The sequence below is a fragment of the Patagioenas fasciata genome, chromosome 4 (genome assembly GCF_037038585.1).
Source record: "Patagioenas fasciata isolate bPatFas1 chromosome 4, bPatFas1.hap1, whole genome shotgun sequence".
In the NCBI taxonomy this organism is placed as follows: Eukaryota; Metazoa; Chordata; class Aves; order Columbiformes; family Columbidae; genus Patagioenas; species Patagioenas fasciata.
This window is the reverse complement of record NC_092523.1, coordinates 12,613,532-12,631,679: the sequence shown is the minus strand read 5'-3', so window position 1 is coordinate 12,631,679 and position 18,148 is coordinate 12,613,532. Positions and strand designations below refer to the sequence as shown.

Genomic DNA, 18,148 nt, shown 5'->3' with positions numbered 1-18,148 from the left:
CATGAAGTCCCACAGGAATAATCCATCACAGCCATATCCATTAACATCAAGTGTAGCACGTTCCTGGCTATTCAAGCATCAGGTGAAAGAGGGAATTCAGGGATGTTATGCCCTGAGAAGAAAGAAATGCAAAGAGGATTTCACTGAGTCTTTAAAATGAAATTTTGTGTGAATGGCTCTTGTGTGGGAAGCCAAGAATCTGTGTGGGCAGTCATTCTTACATTTGATGTAATCACTTGTGATGGTATTTGTTTCTATTTTGATCTGTGTGGTGATGTGTATGACTGTATTGTCTTTATGTGGCAAGGTTTGCTAGCCTGGACATTCAGGGCTTCTGTGAGAAGAGACCAGGAGCTGCCCCCATGTTGCACAGAGCCAGTTCCAGCTGGCTCCAAGACAGACCCACTGCTGGCCAAAGCTGAGCCTATGGGTGATGCTGGTGGCATCTCTCCGATAACATATTTAAGAAAGGGGGAAAAAGCTGTGCAACAGTAGCTGTGAGAGAGGAGAAAACATGAGAGCAGCAGCCCTGCAGACACCGAGGTCAGTGAAGAAGGATGGGCAGGAGATGCTCCAGGTGCTGGAGCAGAGATTCCCCTGCAGCCCATGGTACAGAGACTGGTGAGGCCGGCTGTCCTCCTGCAGCCCATGGACATCAATGGCGGAGCAGATCTCGATCTCCACCTGCAGCATATGGAGGACCCCACACCAGAGCAGGGGGATGCACCCAAAGGAGGCTGTGACCTCGTGGAGACCCCACACTGGAGCAGGTTTGTGACAGGACCTGTGGTCCCCTGAAGAGAGGAGCTCATGCTATAGCAGGCTTGCTGGCAGGACTTGTGACCCCATGGGGGACCCACGCTGGAGCAGTCTGTTCCTGAAGGACTGCAGCCCGTGGGTGGGACCCACACTGGAGAAGTTCATGGGAGGGAGCACATACTGGAGCAGGGAAGAGTGAGAGGAGGAAGGAGGAGCAGAGACAACGTGTGATAAACTGACCACAACATCCATTCTCCCTCCCGCCCTGTGCTGCTCAGGGGGAGAAGGTAGAAGAGTCAAGGAATGAAGCTGAGTCTGAGAAGAAGGGTTTTTACTTTAGTTTTGGGTTTTGTTTCTCACTCTTATATTCCGTGACAGTAATTGGTGAACAATCTTTCTCTCCTTATCTCAACCTCCAAGCTTTTCATCTTATTTTTCCCCCCTGCCCTGTTAAGAAGGGGGAGCGATAGAGCAGCTTGCTGGGAACTTGGTGGCCAGCCAAGGTCAGCCCATAGCAATGACAAACCACTCCAGCTCTGCTGTGTATTAGTGTTTGCAGACAACTGCTTACCTACAAAATGAGCTTAGACTACTGGAAACAAGAGTTTCCTGCTTGAAGTAAAATATGAATCGTAACTACCGTGTGAAGGATTCATCCTTATGATTCAATTTTTGAGATGCATAGTGTTAGACGCCTGTGGTCATTTTTGTTTATGTATATTATATAAATATCAAATTTCAGGTGTCTGTCAGTGTTTTTCTAATAGTGCATACAACTAGACTAAGAAAATCCTGGAGCAGTTTGTGAAGAAGAGAGGTAGCTGAATAAAATATTATTAAAATAATGCTGAAGGTCTCATAACTGGAAATAGTTGGTGGCTTACTGAGCCATCTGGATCCTCATAAGTCTATGGGACCAGACGGGATCCATCCTAGGGTGATGAGGGAGCTAGCAGAAGAGCTCGCCAAGCCGCTCTCCATCATCTTCCAACAGTCTTGGCTCACTGGGGAGGTCCCAAATGATTGGAAACTGGCAAATGTTACCCCAATCCACAAAAAGGGCTGCAAAGCTGACCCTGGCAACTACAGGCCTGTCAGCCTGACCTCGGTGCCTGGCAGGGTGATGGAGCAGATCATCCTGAATGCAATCACACAGCACCTCCAGGATGGACCAGGGATCAGACCCAGCCAGCATGGGTTTAGGAGGGGCAGGTCCTGTCTGACCAACCTGATTTCCTTTTATGATCAGGTGACCCACCTAGTGGATGAGGGGAAAGCTGTAGATGTGATCTATCTAGACTTCAGCAAAGCCTTTGACACTGTCTCCCATAATATACTCCTTCAAAAGCTGATAGCCCATGGCTTGGACAAGTGCACTCTCTGCTGGGTTAAGAACTGGCTGGAGGGCCGGGCCCAGAGAGTGCTGGTAAATGGGGCTGCATCTAGCTGGCGGCCAGTCACTAGTGGTGTCCCCCAGGGGTCAGTGTTGGGTCCAGTCCTGTTTAACATCTTTATTGATGATTTAGATGAGGGGATTGAGACCACCATCAGCAAATTTGCTGATGACACCAAGTTGGGGGGCAGTGTCGACCTGCTGGAAGGCAGGAGGGCTCTGCAAAGAGATCTGGATAGACTGGAAAAATGGGCTGATTCCAATGGGATGAAGTTCAACAAGGCCAAGTGCCGGGTCCTGCACTTTGGCCACAACAACCCCCTTCAGCGCTACAGGCTGGGCACAGAGTGGCTGGAGAGCAGCCAGACAGAAAGGGACCTGGGGGTACTGATTGACAGCAAGCTCAACATGAGCCAACAGTGTGCCCAGGTGGCCAAGAAGGCCAATGGTATCCTGGCCTGTATCAAAAATAGTGTGGTCAGCAGGACAAGGGAAGTGATCCTTCCCCTGTACTCTGCATTGGTGAGGCCACACCTGGAGTATTGTGTTCAGTTCTGGGCCCCTCAGTTCAGGAAAGATATTGAGGTGCTGGAGCGGGTCCAGAGAAGAGCAACAAGACTGGTGAAGGGACTTGAGCACATGACCTATAGTGAGAGGCTGAGGGAGCTGGGGTTGTTCAGCCTGGAGAAGAGGAGGCTTAGAGGTGACCTCATCACTCTCTATAACTACCTGAAGGGAAGTTCTAGCCAACTGGGGATTGGTCTCTTCTCCCAGGCAGTTAGCAACAGGACAAGGGGACATGGGCTTAAACTCTGCCAGGGGAAGTTTAGGCTGGATATTAGGAAGAAGTTCTTTACGGAAAGAGTGATCAGGCATTGGAATGGCCTGCCTAGGGAGGTGGTGGACTCACCGTCCCTGGAGGTTTTTAAACTGAGATTGGACATGGCTCTTAGTGCCATGATCTAGTAAATGGGCTGAAGTTGGACCAAGGGTTGGACTTGATGATCTCTGAGGTCTTTTCCAACCTAGCCAATTCTGTGTTATTCTGTGTGATTCTTAACAAAAAGTTCTAAATTCTTAGAATCTAAGTTATTTAGCATGGTTATTTAAGAGTATAAAATACCTAGTGGTTGTATCATGGAGCATACATTTATAGAGAGACCAAGGCAGATGCAGAAGGCTTGTTAGTCCCTTTCATTACCCCATTTTCATGCTGATGTAATGCTGTTACGGTCAGTGGAATTACCTGGCAGAGCACTAATGCAGTGACGTGAAGAATTAGGTCATACAACAGCTAATCTTTCAGGTGAACTTTCCTAAATTCTAAATAAGTGTATGCGTAAGAAAGAGCTCTGGTGTCCCTCAGGAGGCCAAATTCAGGCCTGAATGGAAACAAAAGTGCCCTGATTTCCCTCTGCTTCTCATCATGTTTTATTAGATGCATCTTCATGACATAAATCATAGAATCGTTTCAGTTGGATGAGACCTTCAGGATCGTCAAGTTCAAACACAACCTAACCTAACTCTAGCACTAAACCACGTCCCTGAGAACCTCCTCTAAATGCCTTTTGAACACCTCCAGGGGATGAGGTTAGACATGCACAAAGGCTGCACTGGGGTTGGGGCAGTTTCACCTCTGCACCACCGAAAGGAGGAATATTTTGCTATTTTTCTTCCACAGGATTGATGCTTAACTGCCAGCATGATCTGGTGATTTAAGAAACAGAAAAGTAATCCCTCCAAAAAGTTCTAAAATGACACTCTACATGACTAGTTTTCCCAAGAGGCTCAACGTGGTGTCAGACAAGTACAAGGGAGATGGTGGGAACTTCTGTTCACAGGAAAGGGGAGAAGCATATTGAGGCTGCCTGTATTTACACCACTTTACAATCAAGTCAAGCTATTTTAATTCTGAAGTGTTGTAACCACATTGTTATGTGATCTGAAGTGCTGGTGTGTTGCGCCTATTTTAGTTTATCTAGCATGGTGTACATGGTCAAGGAGATATTTATTTTCCTAGAGGAAGACTTGTCTGATCTAAAATGAGTCTGAATTTTCGGTGGAATTTTAACAGTTGAATGTAGAATGCTAAAACAACTCAAACCAGAAAACCATACATTCAGTGGTGAGTCCTTTTTTACCCAAGTAAAACAAATAAACAAAGAAATGGTCCCAATTTGCTGAGATATAAACATTTTCATTGCATACTACTGTGAGAAGAAAAGTAGGGGAATTCTAACCAAACTGTTTTATAAGACAGAAGAGATCCTATCTTAAAGCCAGCTGAGCAACCATAAGCTGTGCTGGTGAATGGATGTGTAGACATAATCCTTTACACTGGTACAACACATTTATGTTGTGGTAGTAGTAAGTTTGTAAATGAAAATGAAAAAAAAAAAAAGTCTTGCATTTCTGCCTCAGTATGGAAAAAGATATAATTGAGAGTTCCTTTAAAGTGGATCATTGAGAGTTCCTTTGAAGTGGATCATTTACTGTATGTGTTCTGTATGTATATTGTTTGCCCATCATTTCAAGAAAGTTATATTGCATGGGCAGAGGGACCTAGAATGTGTTTAGCCTCCATAGGGTCACACGATTTTTCCTTTGGTTCATGATTTAAGCACAAGTGGAATAACAGTATTGCTTTTTAAAGTGCTGTTGGCAGAGGAATCCACTGAAATGAGTAAATTAGTTTATTCTTCAGGGATATAGCTTCAAGTTCTGTGCATTAGTTGTACTGTGTGCTGAAGATTTTCTTAGCAGCCATAATAGATAACGTCTTTTTTTCAATAGAAGAGGAAAGGACTGTTAGTAAGTGTTCGTAAAACTGGGTAAAGGAGCTTCAGAGCTGGGAAACTGTGCTCTATAGCTGACATTCGGAAGTAGACTTTGAGGGTGTAAAGTCTTCAATGAGTAGACAGAGTCTCTGCTGTTACAGCTCATCTGTGCAATGAGACTAAACTAAAACTAAATTTGTGTTATTGATGTTGATGTTCATAATGTCAGGCTGAGTTTCAGAAAATTTCAACCCTAAAGTTTATGTTAGTTTGTGGTTCAGCTGCATGAGGACCAGCAAAAAAAAGTAAAATATTAAGTAAACATTTTTTCTTTCTTTTGAAAAGCTGACTGCAGAGTTGATAGCAGGTTTTATTTGGTGTTATGAATATATAAGAAAACAGATACAGTGCACACAGCAAAAAAGTTCACAGATCAATTCCCTCCATTCATATATGTTCTTATCACATCTCAGTGAATATAGCATCTTCTCTGACTTAGTGTGTTGCCTCCAAAATCCTAGAGTAGTTTGTATTTCAGAGACCAGTTTCTTTCACATCTCATGGCTTGGTGAAGACTCATGCCTCCCCCCACCCCTTTCTCCTTTGGACTGATCATTTATCTTGTTAGGGAAAAACAGCACATGTGATTATTTCTGGTTATTACACAGCAGTGGAAATCATCCAGTCTCTTCCCCTGGCCTGTGTTCCCAAGGAGCCACCAATTACAGAGTCTGAGTTTTAATCGCTCCTCATAAATCAATGCTATTAAAATCATTAAACAATGATGTAATTTCAATCCAAAGTATAGCTTTATTGCATTTGATTATTAATAATTGTATTAAAATGATAATTTTCCAGCTGCTCTTCATCTCTCAATGTATATCCTTTGAGTGTCTTCAACTCACATCTGCTGACTTGATGGACTCTTACCGTGCCAGTGAAGAGCCTTGTGAAGAGCAGTGTGGCTCGGGGACTGGGGCTGGATTCTGCTTCACTTAGTGACAGCACAACTATCAGCTCAAAGCTTTCTCTGCAGAATCTGACAGAGTAATGACAATGGAAGGTCCAGAAAACAGAACAGCTGGGACTGTCAATCCCAGATTGGGATGGAAGCCCTGAGGGTAGAAAACTCATCTTTTGCCTGAGCACATTAGATGTGGGAGATATTAAGAGAAAATCAGCCTGTATTTCCATTACACCTTTTCAAAGTTAAAGTACACCTTGATCAATTCTGACTGAATTTCTGTCTCAGGATGTTCCTCTCAAAATTATTTTCCACTTGCTTCCTTTGTGAAAGTGGAATCTCCTTTTTTCTTGAATATACTAGCCAAAGATATATTAATGTTAATGGATTATGGAAGCCATGTGTCAGGTTTCAGATACTTCTAATAAGAATGGAATCTGAGTCTTTTTTAGCGCTAAATCTGCCTTGTAGTCTCAAACATCAAACGTTAATTGTAAAAAGGTGCTCTAGCATTTGCCAGTGCATGTCCATATCTGTGTGTTTATGTGTATATATCAACTTATGATTATTAAGTTTTGTTTCCAATTTCATACTTATTTGTGTTCTGTCCTCTAGTTGATCCAATTTGTATGCATATTTTAGTAAAAGAGATTCTAAAGGAATTTAAGAAAAGCATCATGTCAAGTACAGAAAAGATAGAGGTTAGTAACAGGACATTATAAATGGGGTTTATTTTAATTTCCCAGCTATAATGTTAAAGCTGGTTAGTATGAAATGCTCTCTTTTCTTCCAGCCACATACTTATTATTCTGTAGCTGGCTCTGCATAACTTGATTATGTTATGTTCTCAGGGCTGTTGCTGGAGTTGACGGAGACCCTGATTTAGTTCATATGGAAATCCAGGACCCCAGTGGAGGTATGCAAATGAAATGTTATCAGTTGATACCCTAGTGTATAGACATTTCTCTTTGTTTTAAAGAGTACTTTTTGATTCTTTTTAAAACTAGGCGGAAGAGAAACCGTGCAAGTCAAATTCTTTGTTTATCTGTAGTCAGCAAAACTGTCCTGTTATATAAAAATACAGTATAATTTAAAATTTACTTGTTTTCCACTCTAAAATGAATTGATGTCAAGATGCTATGCTCCATTGACAATGTCCATTAATAGTGCAATTTATTCTGGCAGTTAAACATTGAACATTTTTTCCTGATTTGCAAATAAAACTGGCAATGTAGTGTTAGTGCTGGGTAAGTGTCTGTTAAAGTGAACTGTTCCATATGTCAGTCCTCCTGCACTAAGCACCCTCTCTCAGAATTTCATCATGCTAGGATATCCAGTGTACTTTGCGACTTCAAAAGGAAAATAAATGAAAAAGCAGATTAGCAGTCAAGATGTGCTGTACTAAAGAGTCACCGTGATTCCAAAAGCTGGTATAGTTTCTTATTACAAATTACACTATTGAAATATAATATAATTCCTTGAATTGGATCATCTAAGTTCCTCTGCAGTCTTAGAAATGAGTTATAAGGAATGCACAGTTTGACTTTCCCTTATCAAGTAGCTTTTCTTCATTTCAAACCTATTAAAAAATGAAAGTTGCCATGTTAAAACCTGGGTGACGAAGTCTCTAAATCTTTTAGCAGTGAGATTTCTGAGACTTGGTGAGCCCTCCACAGCCCCATCAAATGCTCTGTTTAGAGACAGTGTAAGAAAATCCTTCAGGAGCTGGATGGAAAGAATTTTTGTATTTTTTTTTATTTAACAGAAACAGCAGAAAAAGTAAAACTCTCATTAAATAGCTCCAGTCTGGGTTCTCAAAACACTTTTTGCACTTAAGGTCAGTACAAGCATTGCCATTGAGTGGAAACAGCATCTCTGTACTACCTGTCTGATAAAGAACTACAATGCTAGTTATGTGAATGATGAATAGCTGCAAGACATTTCCATGGCCCATTGCTGTGCATGCTCAAATATCCTTCTGGTGGTGATTTGGACATCAGCAGGAGAACTTGGATTGACTTTAACTGCCTCTTAAACACATCCAGATTTTAAAACAAATATTTGTATCTAGTATACTGGCTTGACCTTTTCTAATTGAAATCCATAAAGTGTGAAATGCATTTTCTACCACACTGTAATGTGAAGGACTTCCCTGTAATGTGAAGTAATGAAGGACGTGCATGGGGTGTGTTGTTCAGATTTTCATACTGTATCTGGAGCGTGTTGAGAATTGATGATCTGAACACTGGATTGTGCGTGTAACATTTTTCTCCCTGCCCTTGGGACAGTCACTCAAATACTTTGTGCTCAAAAGCTTGTGAGCAAGGGTGAGTTTTACAAGGCCTTGAAGCCAGGAGAAGGTCTTTGGGCCACAGTTGGTGTAAGGTACTATCATCATCTCACTGATAAAGCAGATTGTGTCAAAACCGCAGTGATGCTGTTCTAACAATCCAGGCAGAGAGAATTTTCCTTGCCCGCTGTTCATGGGAGAGGAAAAGAAAGGCCGTAGCCTCCACGGATGTAAATCAGTCCAGGCTTTTTCAGCAGGGTATTAACTCTGAATATAGAAGTCCTGCCCCAGCAGAGCAGTTCCAATAGTGTGTTAATAGCATGTCTTAACTTTCCTATAGAGCTTTGAAAATAGCCTTTAAAATCCTGCACGCTGTCTATTAAACGGAGTCTGATTCTCTTCTCACCCAGCACAATTTTATACCGGGGCTGATCTATTGATTTCAGTTATGTTGTGTCAGGCTGCCATTTCTCCATGTGAATAATTCGGCTCTGTGCATAGGTTAAGTGAGAAAAGAGGCTCATTCTATTATCCCCACCCATGAATGTCTCATTCATCTAACCCCTAATCTCTCTGGACCAGCAGAATTTGGATAATAACAGGCTGCCTCCCGGGAATGATGTGAACTGTAAGCAGTTAATATATTCTGAGTACATTGGAGACTGAAAAACTCTTGTGTGAGACTTTAATATAATAATTTTACAAGTAACTCACCTGGCAAAGGCAGCACTTTCACTACATGAATAACGTTTTATACCACTTGCTTCTTTTTGTCTTGATAGCTCTGTCATATGTTTCTGTCTCTCTTCCCTCAGGTTATCGCTACATCACTTGCCAGATTCAAAATTGCTCTGATAAGACAATGACAGTCCAGTTTGCTGGTGGCACTGATCGGGATTCTCTGACTGTGCAGGATGACTACATATTTCTTCAGGTATTGCCACTTTCTGGAGAGACAGCCCATTTTCATATTCAAAAGTAAAATCTTAAACAGTGTAGCAACACTGTAATTTGGATATATGGAGAAACCTGTTCCAGAGCATGGATGGTGATTTATGATTTTTTACATGGAACAAAGCGTTACTTTATCCGTTTGACCAAGCTTAAATTATATTAAAATTTTCAAGTGGATTGTGTGGTTCCAAGTAACTTTTTATAAAACTTGTGTGTTAGGTAGAATGCAACCCTTCTGTTCTTGTGTTTACAACCTCTTCTGGGTTTTTTCCAGTACCTCCATAGCACAAAAAGGTTCCCTGAGAAGAGCAGCCAAAGAAAGCCACTGACAGAGTAGTGGCTCAGCTTTTTCATATGGATTCTCCTTTGAAGAGTTTTTGCTGGGAAAGAACTTATATGGCTGTGCTTGGGAAGCAAAAGGGCTGAAATGACCATAGCTGGGGAGCTTCAGCAATTTAGAATAGATTCATAGAATCGTTTGGGTTGGAAAAGACCCGTAAGATCACCAAGTCCTACTGTAAACTAACACTGCCAGGTCCACCTCTAAACCATGTCCATAAAAACTTTTCTACAAAATTACATTTTCTCCAAATTACATTGGGGTTATTTCATTCACAGACTACAAGACCTGTGTGCAGAAACTTGGGCTAGAATTCCATCAGCCTTATGGCAGCAATGCAGTTCAGGCACACTTGAAAATTTTGGTTTATGTGCTTGAGACAGGTTGTGATTTGAATCCATTAGAGCTACAAACTTCTCAAAGAACAGTTATGTCTTCCCTGTTTTTTAAGATTTTACTAGGGACATTGCTTGTACTTTCTTCAGTGGCTGGCTATAGTTTTTCTTTTGCTTTGTGTCGTGGTTTAACCCAAGCTAGCATTACAACCATGATAGCCGATCACTTGGCCCCTCTCTTCCCCCCTCCCCCACCACCCCAATAGGGCAGAGAATCAAAGGGAAGGGAGAAACTTGGACTGAGATAAACACAGTTTAATAAAATAACAAAATATTAATACTCTACTAGTATATATATATGTATACACAGACATATATATGTGTATATATATATATATATATATAAAACAGAAATAAAAGATACTCAAGACAATTCCTCACAAACACGCTGAGCAACCAGTCCTAGGAAAGAGCCTGATCCCAGCAGCTGATCCCAAAGAGAGCAAAAATGCAGAAAAGCCCAGAGGCCTCTGCAAAACAGCAGATGTCCTGCACAGACCTCCCCTGGCTGTGCCCCAGAGAGAGCAAGACTGAGAACAGCAAAAGAGCAGAACCGGAAGGTCCCAACTCGCCTTAAATAATTAGCATGATGCTAATGGGATGGAATACTCTTATTGATCAATCTGGATGTCAGTCAAGCTCTGCCCGCTCCCTGCCCCCTTCCTCGCTGTCTCACGCCTGTGGGCAGAGCACTCAGAGTGTCCTTGGCTCTCAGACCAGAGCAAATAAAAATATTAACTCTGTGCTGGGGTGTTACCTGATTGTTCTCAATCTAAGTCCAAATAATGAGCATGATAGCTATGCAAAAGAAAGGTTTCTAACTGCACAAAGAAAATTAACCCATTTTCAGTCAAACCAGCACACTTTGATATGATTTGTTTGTTGCAAGGCTTGTCTGTTTATTGACTTTTGCAGGAAAAGCAATATCATGCCAATGGACAGGTCTCCAAACCGCTGCATTGGTGTACAGCAGATTGGCTTCTTTGCAGCTTTCTACCCTCATGGCTGTTCCTTCCAGAAGGATTTGTAGATTAATAACAACACAAAATATCTGTCCTTCTCTTTTTTGACACAGCGGTTTCAATGGCCTACATACCTTAGAACATTTAGCACCACAAAGAAACAGCAAGATAGATTTGTGAAAGAAGTTTTGAATTAAAGTAGGCATTTTTCAGCTCAGGTCCAGCACTCATAGCACTCGTTTTGCTCAAAGGTATTATTATCTGTAGTTCCCCCCAGGCAAACTGTAAAATCCATTTTATGGTGTGTAGATGGTGAGAAGTGCTTCCCACCATGTGAACTTCCAGACTGCTGTGCTCAGCAAAACGCTGACTGCTTCCTCTTCAGGTGTTTTGTTTAGACAATCATCTTGTATAATTGCATCATGAGCTGTTGTTCTATCTCATGCCAGGCATGGGCAGACACAAAATCGAAGTGCAACCTAGAAATGGACACATAAAGTAATAGACAGTTGCTGCTAGTAAAATGATGCCGTTGTTAATGTAGCCTCTGTAGATGTGAGACATGTCAATGCCAGTAATGAGATGTGCTTGTATTCCATAAAAAGGGTAAACATCTCCTTTTCCTTTCAGACCTGTCTGCAGTAAATCACGGTATGCAGTACAAACCCCTGTTAATGCTAAACTAGTTTACAGGTAGCCATATTGATATTAGTGGATGATAGAAGGTAACTCTGGGATTCTGTAGTCACATCTGAAGTGCAGCCCCCGCTGAGGTGTGATGCAGGACACTGTGTACCTGTTCCAGAGAACCACACAGCAGCTGCACATCTGAGTAACAGCTTATTTCGGAAACAATGTGGAAATTCTGTTATCACTAGACTAAAATATTGCTATATAACTTAGAATATTACTATATAAGTTAGAATCAGACCAGTGGCTCCTCTTAATATCACAGCAATATCTGTCAGAATGAAGATGGGGCAGAATTATCTGTGCAAAAAGAGGGGACAGTTTGAGACTGTCATATTGCCCCTGACATCACTCATATCACCATAGCTGTGCAGCTGTGAATCAAAGCATTGCAGGTCTCCGCTGCTAATCCTGGCCTAAATCTCTTATCATCATAGAGGAAGATCTCAACTCCATTGGATATATGGATATATATGTGGATATATGTCTATATCCACAAAGATCAGGAACTTTCTGATACTCATTTCTTTACCGGTTTGCACTGACAGTCAGGTTCAGATGTGATTTTAGTAGGAGAATTAAAGTTTTAACACTGTTTTTAAGCATAGACCAATCTTTAATGTCAGTAAGGCTTGCTGCTTCAGTTCCAATTCTCTGCTGCCTTGCATCAACTTCAGTCATTTAAAATGAGTGGCATAAAAGAAATGCATAATGAACAAGAAGGCTATGAAAAGATGGATAAGACTGCTATTTAAGACTAATTAAATAAATGGTGAGGTTTTTTGTTTAATCCATCGTTTAACAGATCACATTCCTAAAGGGCATCACATTCTTTCAACCACAAAAAAGCAAATTGATTTAAAGGAAGTGTGGAAATTATTATAATGTTAAATGCTTTGATATCTTTAAAATATTCAGGCAGGTGGACCTGTGGACCTGCTGTCATGCATCAACTCTATTTTTACAAAGCCAAGTTTGCATGCTTCAGGAGGGGCTGTTTTCCACATCAGGCTCCCTTTTTAAGCACAATAGTTGAGAAAAACAGTGAGATAGGGGCAGGATTTTCAATGGATTTCCTCAGTCAAAGAAAGAAGATGGGTCTGTCTGTGCTTCTGTTCCACAATTCAGTTTGTTGTGGACAACCAGAGAAACATTTTCCACATTTCATTTCACTTCTTCCATTTTTTTTTCTGACCTCTCCGTTCCTGCAAAGCAGCCACCCTTTATAAACTTAGTTAAAATAACTGAATAGCCATTGCCTTGCTGATCTTCTGGGGGGAAAAAACATGGAAAAAATGCGAAATATTATTTACCAAAGGCTAAAACCTTTGCTAATCTAATTCGATGGTTCTCAAGAGGCTTAGTTGGAAATGTGCTGATTTATATATCAGCACAGATTTTGGTGTTACATTACTGATTGGAAAAAAACTAGGGTGGCTGTTAGTTGAGTATTTTCATTGATGTTTATTTTAAATCTTCCTTTTGGTAGTTTAGAGCAATGTTTGCATTGGGTTATTTTTTTGCAAATATGGTAAAAGTCTTAAAATGACCAGTGTACCTGCTGTTACAAAGAGGCAGAAGTGGCTGCTGGGTAATAGTCATACTGCAGTGTTCCTTTCAATGCATGTTTCTGTTGGCTTTCTTTGGTGAAAATCTTCATGAGCTCCTGAGGATTTTACATAAAACCTAGTGCTGGGTACAGTGTCCCTGTCTCAGATATCACCCAAGACAGATGAAATGCTAATAAGAAGGAAGGGAAGAACATAAGAGGGAAGAAGGAAGGGAAGAACATAAGAGTTTGAGTCTACTTTCTCACATGCAGTAGAAGTAGTAGCTACATATTTCAGTTGCAGCTTAAAAAATTAGTCTTCTATCACAGACTGTTTAGATTTAATATAAACTATCACAGGGTTCTATTTTGCCTTTTTATAGACAACAGCAGCAAATCGGACAAAGTATTACGTGTCTTACCGTCGCAATGGCTTTGTACAGATGAAGTTGCCAAAATACGCATTGCCAAAAGTAAGTACACAATTTTTTCTTTATATATGTATTTTTATGTATATATTTTTCTTCTTCTCCTTCTACCTAAACTTGCTTTGTTCTCTTTCAAACTCATCATTCTGAGATCATAATTTCTTCTTGCAAAGATTTCTGAATCTTATTTGTGGTATATTCTTACCCTGCCATTTTTATTCTAGGAAAGTAATAGCTCATAAACCATGGAAGGCAAGAACATAGGATAGCTTATTTGTCATCAGTTACCACAAGAGTTTTTGAGCAGTGCTACACACCCAATGGCAATGTGATGATGTTGAACAAGTGTTCTTTCAAGAATCAATTACAGTTTAATTCCACATGGTGCTTTCCAGTCTAAGCATGAATAGTAATATAAGAGAATTTTACCAGTTGATTGTGCTCTATTTCATTAAACAATCCCAATATGGACTTTCATTACTTAACAGAATGGCAGGGCTTATTGAGAGGTTCCTTCAGTCAAGCATATTGTTATAGTGACAGGGTTTCTATATTTGCATAGTAAATTAGCAATAAAGCACAGACAGATATTTACATGTGGTCTAACTGATGCAGCTGAAGGTTTGTGCTGCATTTATTGTGTTCCATAACTTTATGTATAGTTACAAGGCTTCTAAAATCTTGAAGAAAAATGTCTTGGCGGTTTTAAACAGCTGACTAGATAAAGCCCTGTGTAACCTGGTCTGGCCTCTCAGCTCACCCTGCTCTCAGCAGGTCAGTCTAGAGACCTCCTGAGGTTCCTGCCTTTTCATGTAATTCTATGTGATTCCATCACTTACTTAGTAGAGAATTGAGACATGCCTTGAAATGCTGTTGTGGTTTAAAGCAAGGCGGCAATAAACTGTGGCAGACACTTTCTGTTATCCCCTCATTTCCCACCACCCTTCCTTTAGATCGGAAAGATGATAAGAGAGATAAGGGGAAAGGAAGAGAGACTTAGATTTCAAGTTGGAGAGTTTTAAAGAGTTTTACTAATGCTACTAATAAATAGACTATATATATACAAAATATACAAAACCAATCTGAAGTGCTGAATGTGGAGTTGGCGTCACTCCAGCAGCAGAGCTGGGTGTACGGATCACCCTCTTATATAGGGGGTATGGCGATTATGGGATGGAATACTTCTGTTGGTCAGCTCTAGTCACCTGTTCCATCCACCCCTCCTCAAACATGCCCCTCTCACAACAGAACATGGGAAAACTTATCAGTCTTTCTTGGCTACCATAGTAACAGATCTAAACACAAGCTTCTTCAGCATTCCGTTGGTCTCTTATCAACACCGAGTACAGCATCCTAGGAAAAATATGCAGGCTAAAACTCAGAAGAGTACAGCCACCTAGAAGAACTGAGCTGAAAGAAAAATCACTAAAAGAGAACCGGTCTTATTTTTAACAAAACCAGGACAAATGCATAGGTTTAATTTATTACTCATCTAATGAGGGACAGCGGAGTACAATGCGTTTTCTCCATATGTTGCTGTTGGTCTAAAACAAATAATGTGTTTAGTTAATTTTTCATTTTTTATTTAAAAACTGTTGGAGTCTGTAGTTTCCTTGTTTGTTTAAATATACAACATATTAACAAAACTCTCAAAATTATCAGATATTATGTGGGATATGCTTCCGGTAGCACAATGGAAATAACTATTTATTTATTTCTCTTTGACAAGAGATGTATAGCCAAGGACAGTAAATATATCAACCCTTCCACGTAATTTTTGCAGTGTTCTTAAGGCCTTCAGTGTAGCCTGCTCTCCTGTGAAAATGTGTAGTTGGGAAGACAACAGGAGAATATCCAGTTCTAAATGTTAAAACGTGCCAGATGTTCACACCCGGAGGGACCGCAGCCCATGGGCAGCTCCTCATGGGGCAGGGACACCCCAAGGGGCTGCACCCCATGGATGACCTATGCTGGGGCAGAAGAAAAGCAAGGAGCAACGGAGGAAAGCAAGGAGCAGCAGAAAGAAACCCTTCTGCAGGTGACCCCAACCTCCTGCACAGCCCATTGCCTCACTGAAGTAGTTGGGAGGAACCATATTAAAACAAGGTAGAAACAAGGGACTTGAGAGTAAGAAGCAAAGAGAAGTAGTATTTGATTCTGATGCTGGAGAAGCAGGAGGGAGGATGTTTCTCTAAATGTTTAATTATTTTTTCTAATATCCAAATTAATGATTGAAAGTGTTTGTTAGCTGGTAATAAATTAAATCATGTAAAGATTGCCAAGTTGCAAATATTTTGCCTGTAGCATATTTCTTAAAGAAGTGTCAGCACATTAGTGCCAGTGTTGACTATGCTAACTTGTGTGGAAAAAGCTTGTCTGTTGGGAAATTGAAGGGCAGAAATCTTGTGAGGGAGACCTGGACATTTCTTCCTTCTGCTTCAGGATGGCCTCTCTAGGAATCTGTACCTTTCCATTGCAGTTTCCTTCTCATGCCCAGTGATCTACCACAGTTGGCCAATGCAGCACTGTTTGTCCTTCCTGATACTGCCACCACGTAGAAGATGGACACACTAACTCAAATTTTTAGGAGTTGCACAAAGTGTTATGATTATAGGCAGTAGTTCATATTCCATGTGTTGTTAATTGCTTCAAGATTCAGTAAAGTGATTTTTTTTTTAATAAAAGTTGGATGTGTACTATAGCTCCTTAATAATATGTGCTCCTGTTTTAAATATCAATATTGCAGTACACTATATTAATAAGAGGCATGGTATTTGGCTTCAAATCTAGCTATCTGACACATCTCAGTAAATGGGTGGAGGCTGTCAGAACTCAAGTACTATATGAGATACTTGTCCAGTTCTTGTAGGCATCCATGTTTGTAATAGGTGACCTTGTATCAGTTGTGAAGAACACCAGCAAATCAAATGTTATGGGAGTGCTGGAGACACAGTACACAGTGGAGGACCTAGATCTTCGTCTTATGGAGCTTAGTGTGGCAGCAAAACACATTTAAGAAGTCCTCCCTAGTAATTCATTTCTACTACTCTTCTGCAATCCATTGTGACCTGTGTTGTGTTTGCAGGACTGCAGTATAACCAAGAGCAGAGCAGCTGTCTCAGTGAAAAATAACCATGAAGAAAATAATTTGTTTTTCAAAAAGGCAGATCAAGAGCCAATTTGATTGTAATGAAGAAGCGTCCTTCTGGGGTCAAAATACTGAGTCTTAAAAGCGCTTTAGTAGAGGAAGACCCACCATATCTGCGAGCTGAATCCAAATTAGAAACTGACCTCAACTTCTTAATGGTGTTGGTGGTTATGTATTTCAAAAGCTGCCAAGGAAAGTGACAGATATTCTAGGTTTTGAAGGTTTCGTATGATAACCGAGTGCCTTTCTGGGAGGTTTGCACTAACCTTCTAGAATTTATGTGCTCCCCTTGCGTCTTATAAAATATTATAAATAATTGTTGGAAATTCTCTGGTTGGAAAGATAGCAGATAGTGAACTAAGGGATCTAATAATCACTTCCAGCCTTAAAATCCATTAATCTGTAAACAGTGCTTAGTTTACTGGACATATGCTCTTACTGAGTGCATTTCTGACATACTTGAGTATGTCAGTCATAATTCACAGAATCACAGAATGGTTGGATTTGGAAGGGACCTCTGGAGATCATCTAGTCCAACCCACCTGCTAGAGCAGGTTCACCAGAGCAGATTGCACAGAATTGCATCCAGGTGGGTTTGAATGTCTCCAGAGAAGGAGACTCCACAGCCTCTCTGGGCAGCCTGTTCCAGGGCTCTGGCACCCTCAAAGTAAAGAAGTTTCTCACACTCAGATGGAACCAGTCTGTGCCCATTGCCCCTCATCCTATTGATGGGCACCACTGAAAGGAGTCTGGTCCCATCCTCTTGACACCCACCCTTGAGATATTTATAACCTTGGATAAGATCCACTCTCCTTCTTCTCCAGGCTGAACAGACCCAGCTCTCCCAGTCTCTCCTCATAAGAAAGATGCTCCAGACCCCTAATCATCTTGGTAGCCCACCACTGGACTCCATCCAGTAATTCCTTGTCCTTCTTAAACTGGGGAGCCCAGAACTGGACACAGAACTCCAGATGTGGCTATTTTGGCTTTTGTGTTAACAAGAGTTAGCATTCTGTATTCCTAAGTATGCAGAGACATCACATAGAGTTACTGGAGTTCAAAGTAAGGTTGAAGTTCAGGAAGTTTACATACAGAGTACTTCTGGTCAATATTCTCTCCAGTTTTTTAACAAGCTGAGCAACTGGAGATGCCAATTGAGCACATGATTTTCACTAGTTTGTCAGAAAAAAAAAAAAAAAAACACAACAAAAAACCAAAAAACCCAAACCTAAATATTTCACACATTTAAAAATATACCAGCATTCACGGGTGTTTCTGTCATATGTAGTCTGGATTGTTTGAAATAGTGCCGCATGCTGAATTCTTTGTCTTGGAAAAGATTTTTTTGTTTATTTGTCTTTTTTTTTTTTTTTTTCTTGCTAAGCAGATTAACCCCAGGCTTGACTGAATAAATAAATTAGAAGTTAATGGTTCATTTTGGATAGAATGAACAGCAAGCTAGGAACAGGATGACTGTGTCATTTGGAAAAGGATGGTTT

At 40.8% G+C, this 18,148-nt stretch overlaps 1 protein-coding gene across 7 annotated transcripts in view; it reads left to right on the top strand.

Moving 5' to 3' along the window:
* SORCS2 (sortilin related VPS10 domain containing receptor 2) overlaps positions 1-18,148 on the top strand; it is a 558,451-nt gene that overhangs the window by 450,724 nt on the left and 89,579 nt on the right. For all 7 annotated transcript variants that reach the window (XM_071808553.1, XM_071808551.1, XM_065836197.2 and 4 more), the window contains exons 6-8: positions 6,745-6,809; positions 8,999-9,117; positions 13,457-13,546. In XM_071808553.1, the coding sequence (XP_071664654.1) occupies positions 6,745-6,809; positions 8,999-9,117; positions 13,457-13,546 (274 nt within the window). The remainder of the gene's footprint in view (positions 1-6,744; positions 6,810-8,998; positions 9,118-13,456; positions 13,547-18,148) is intronic.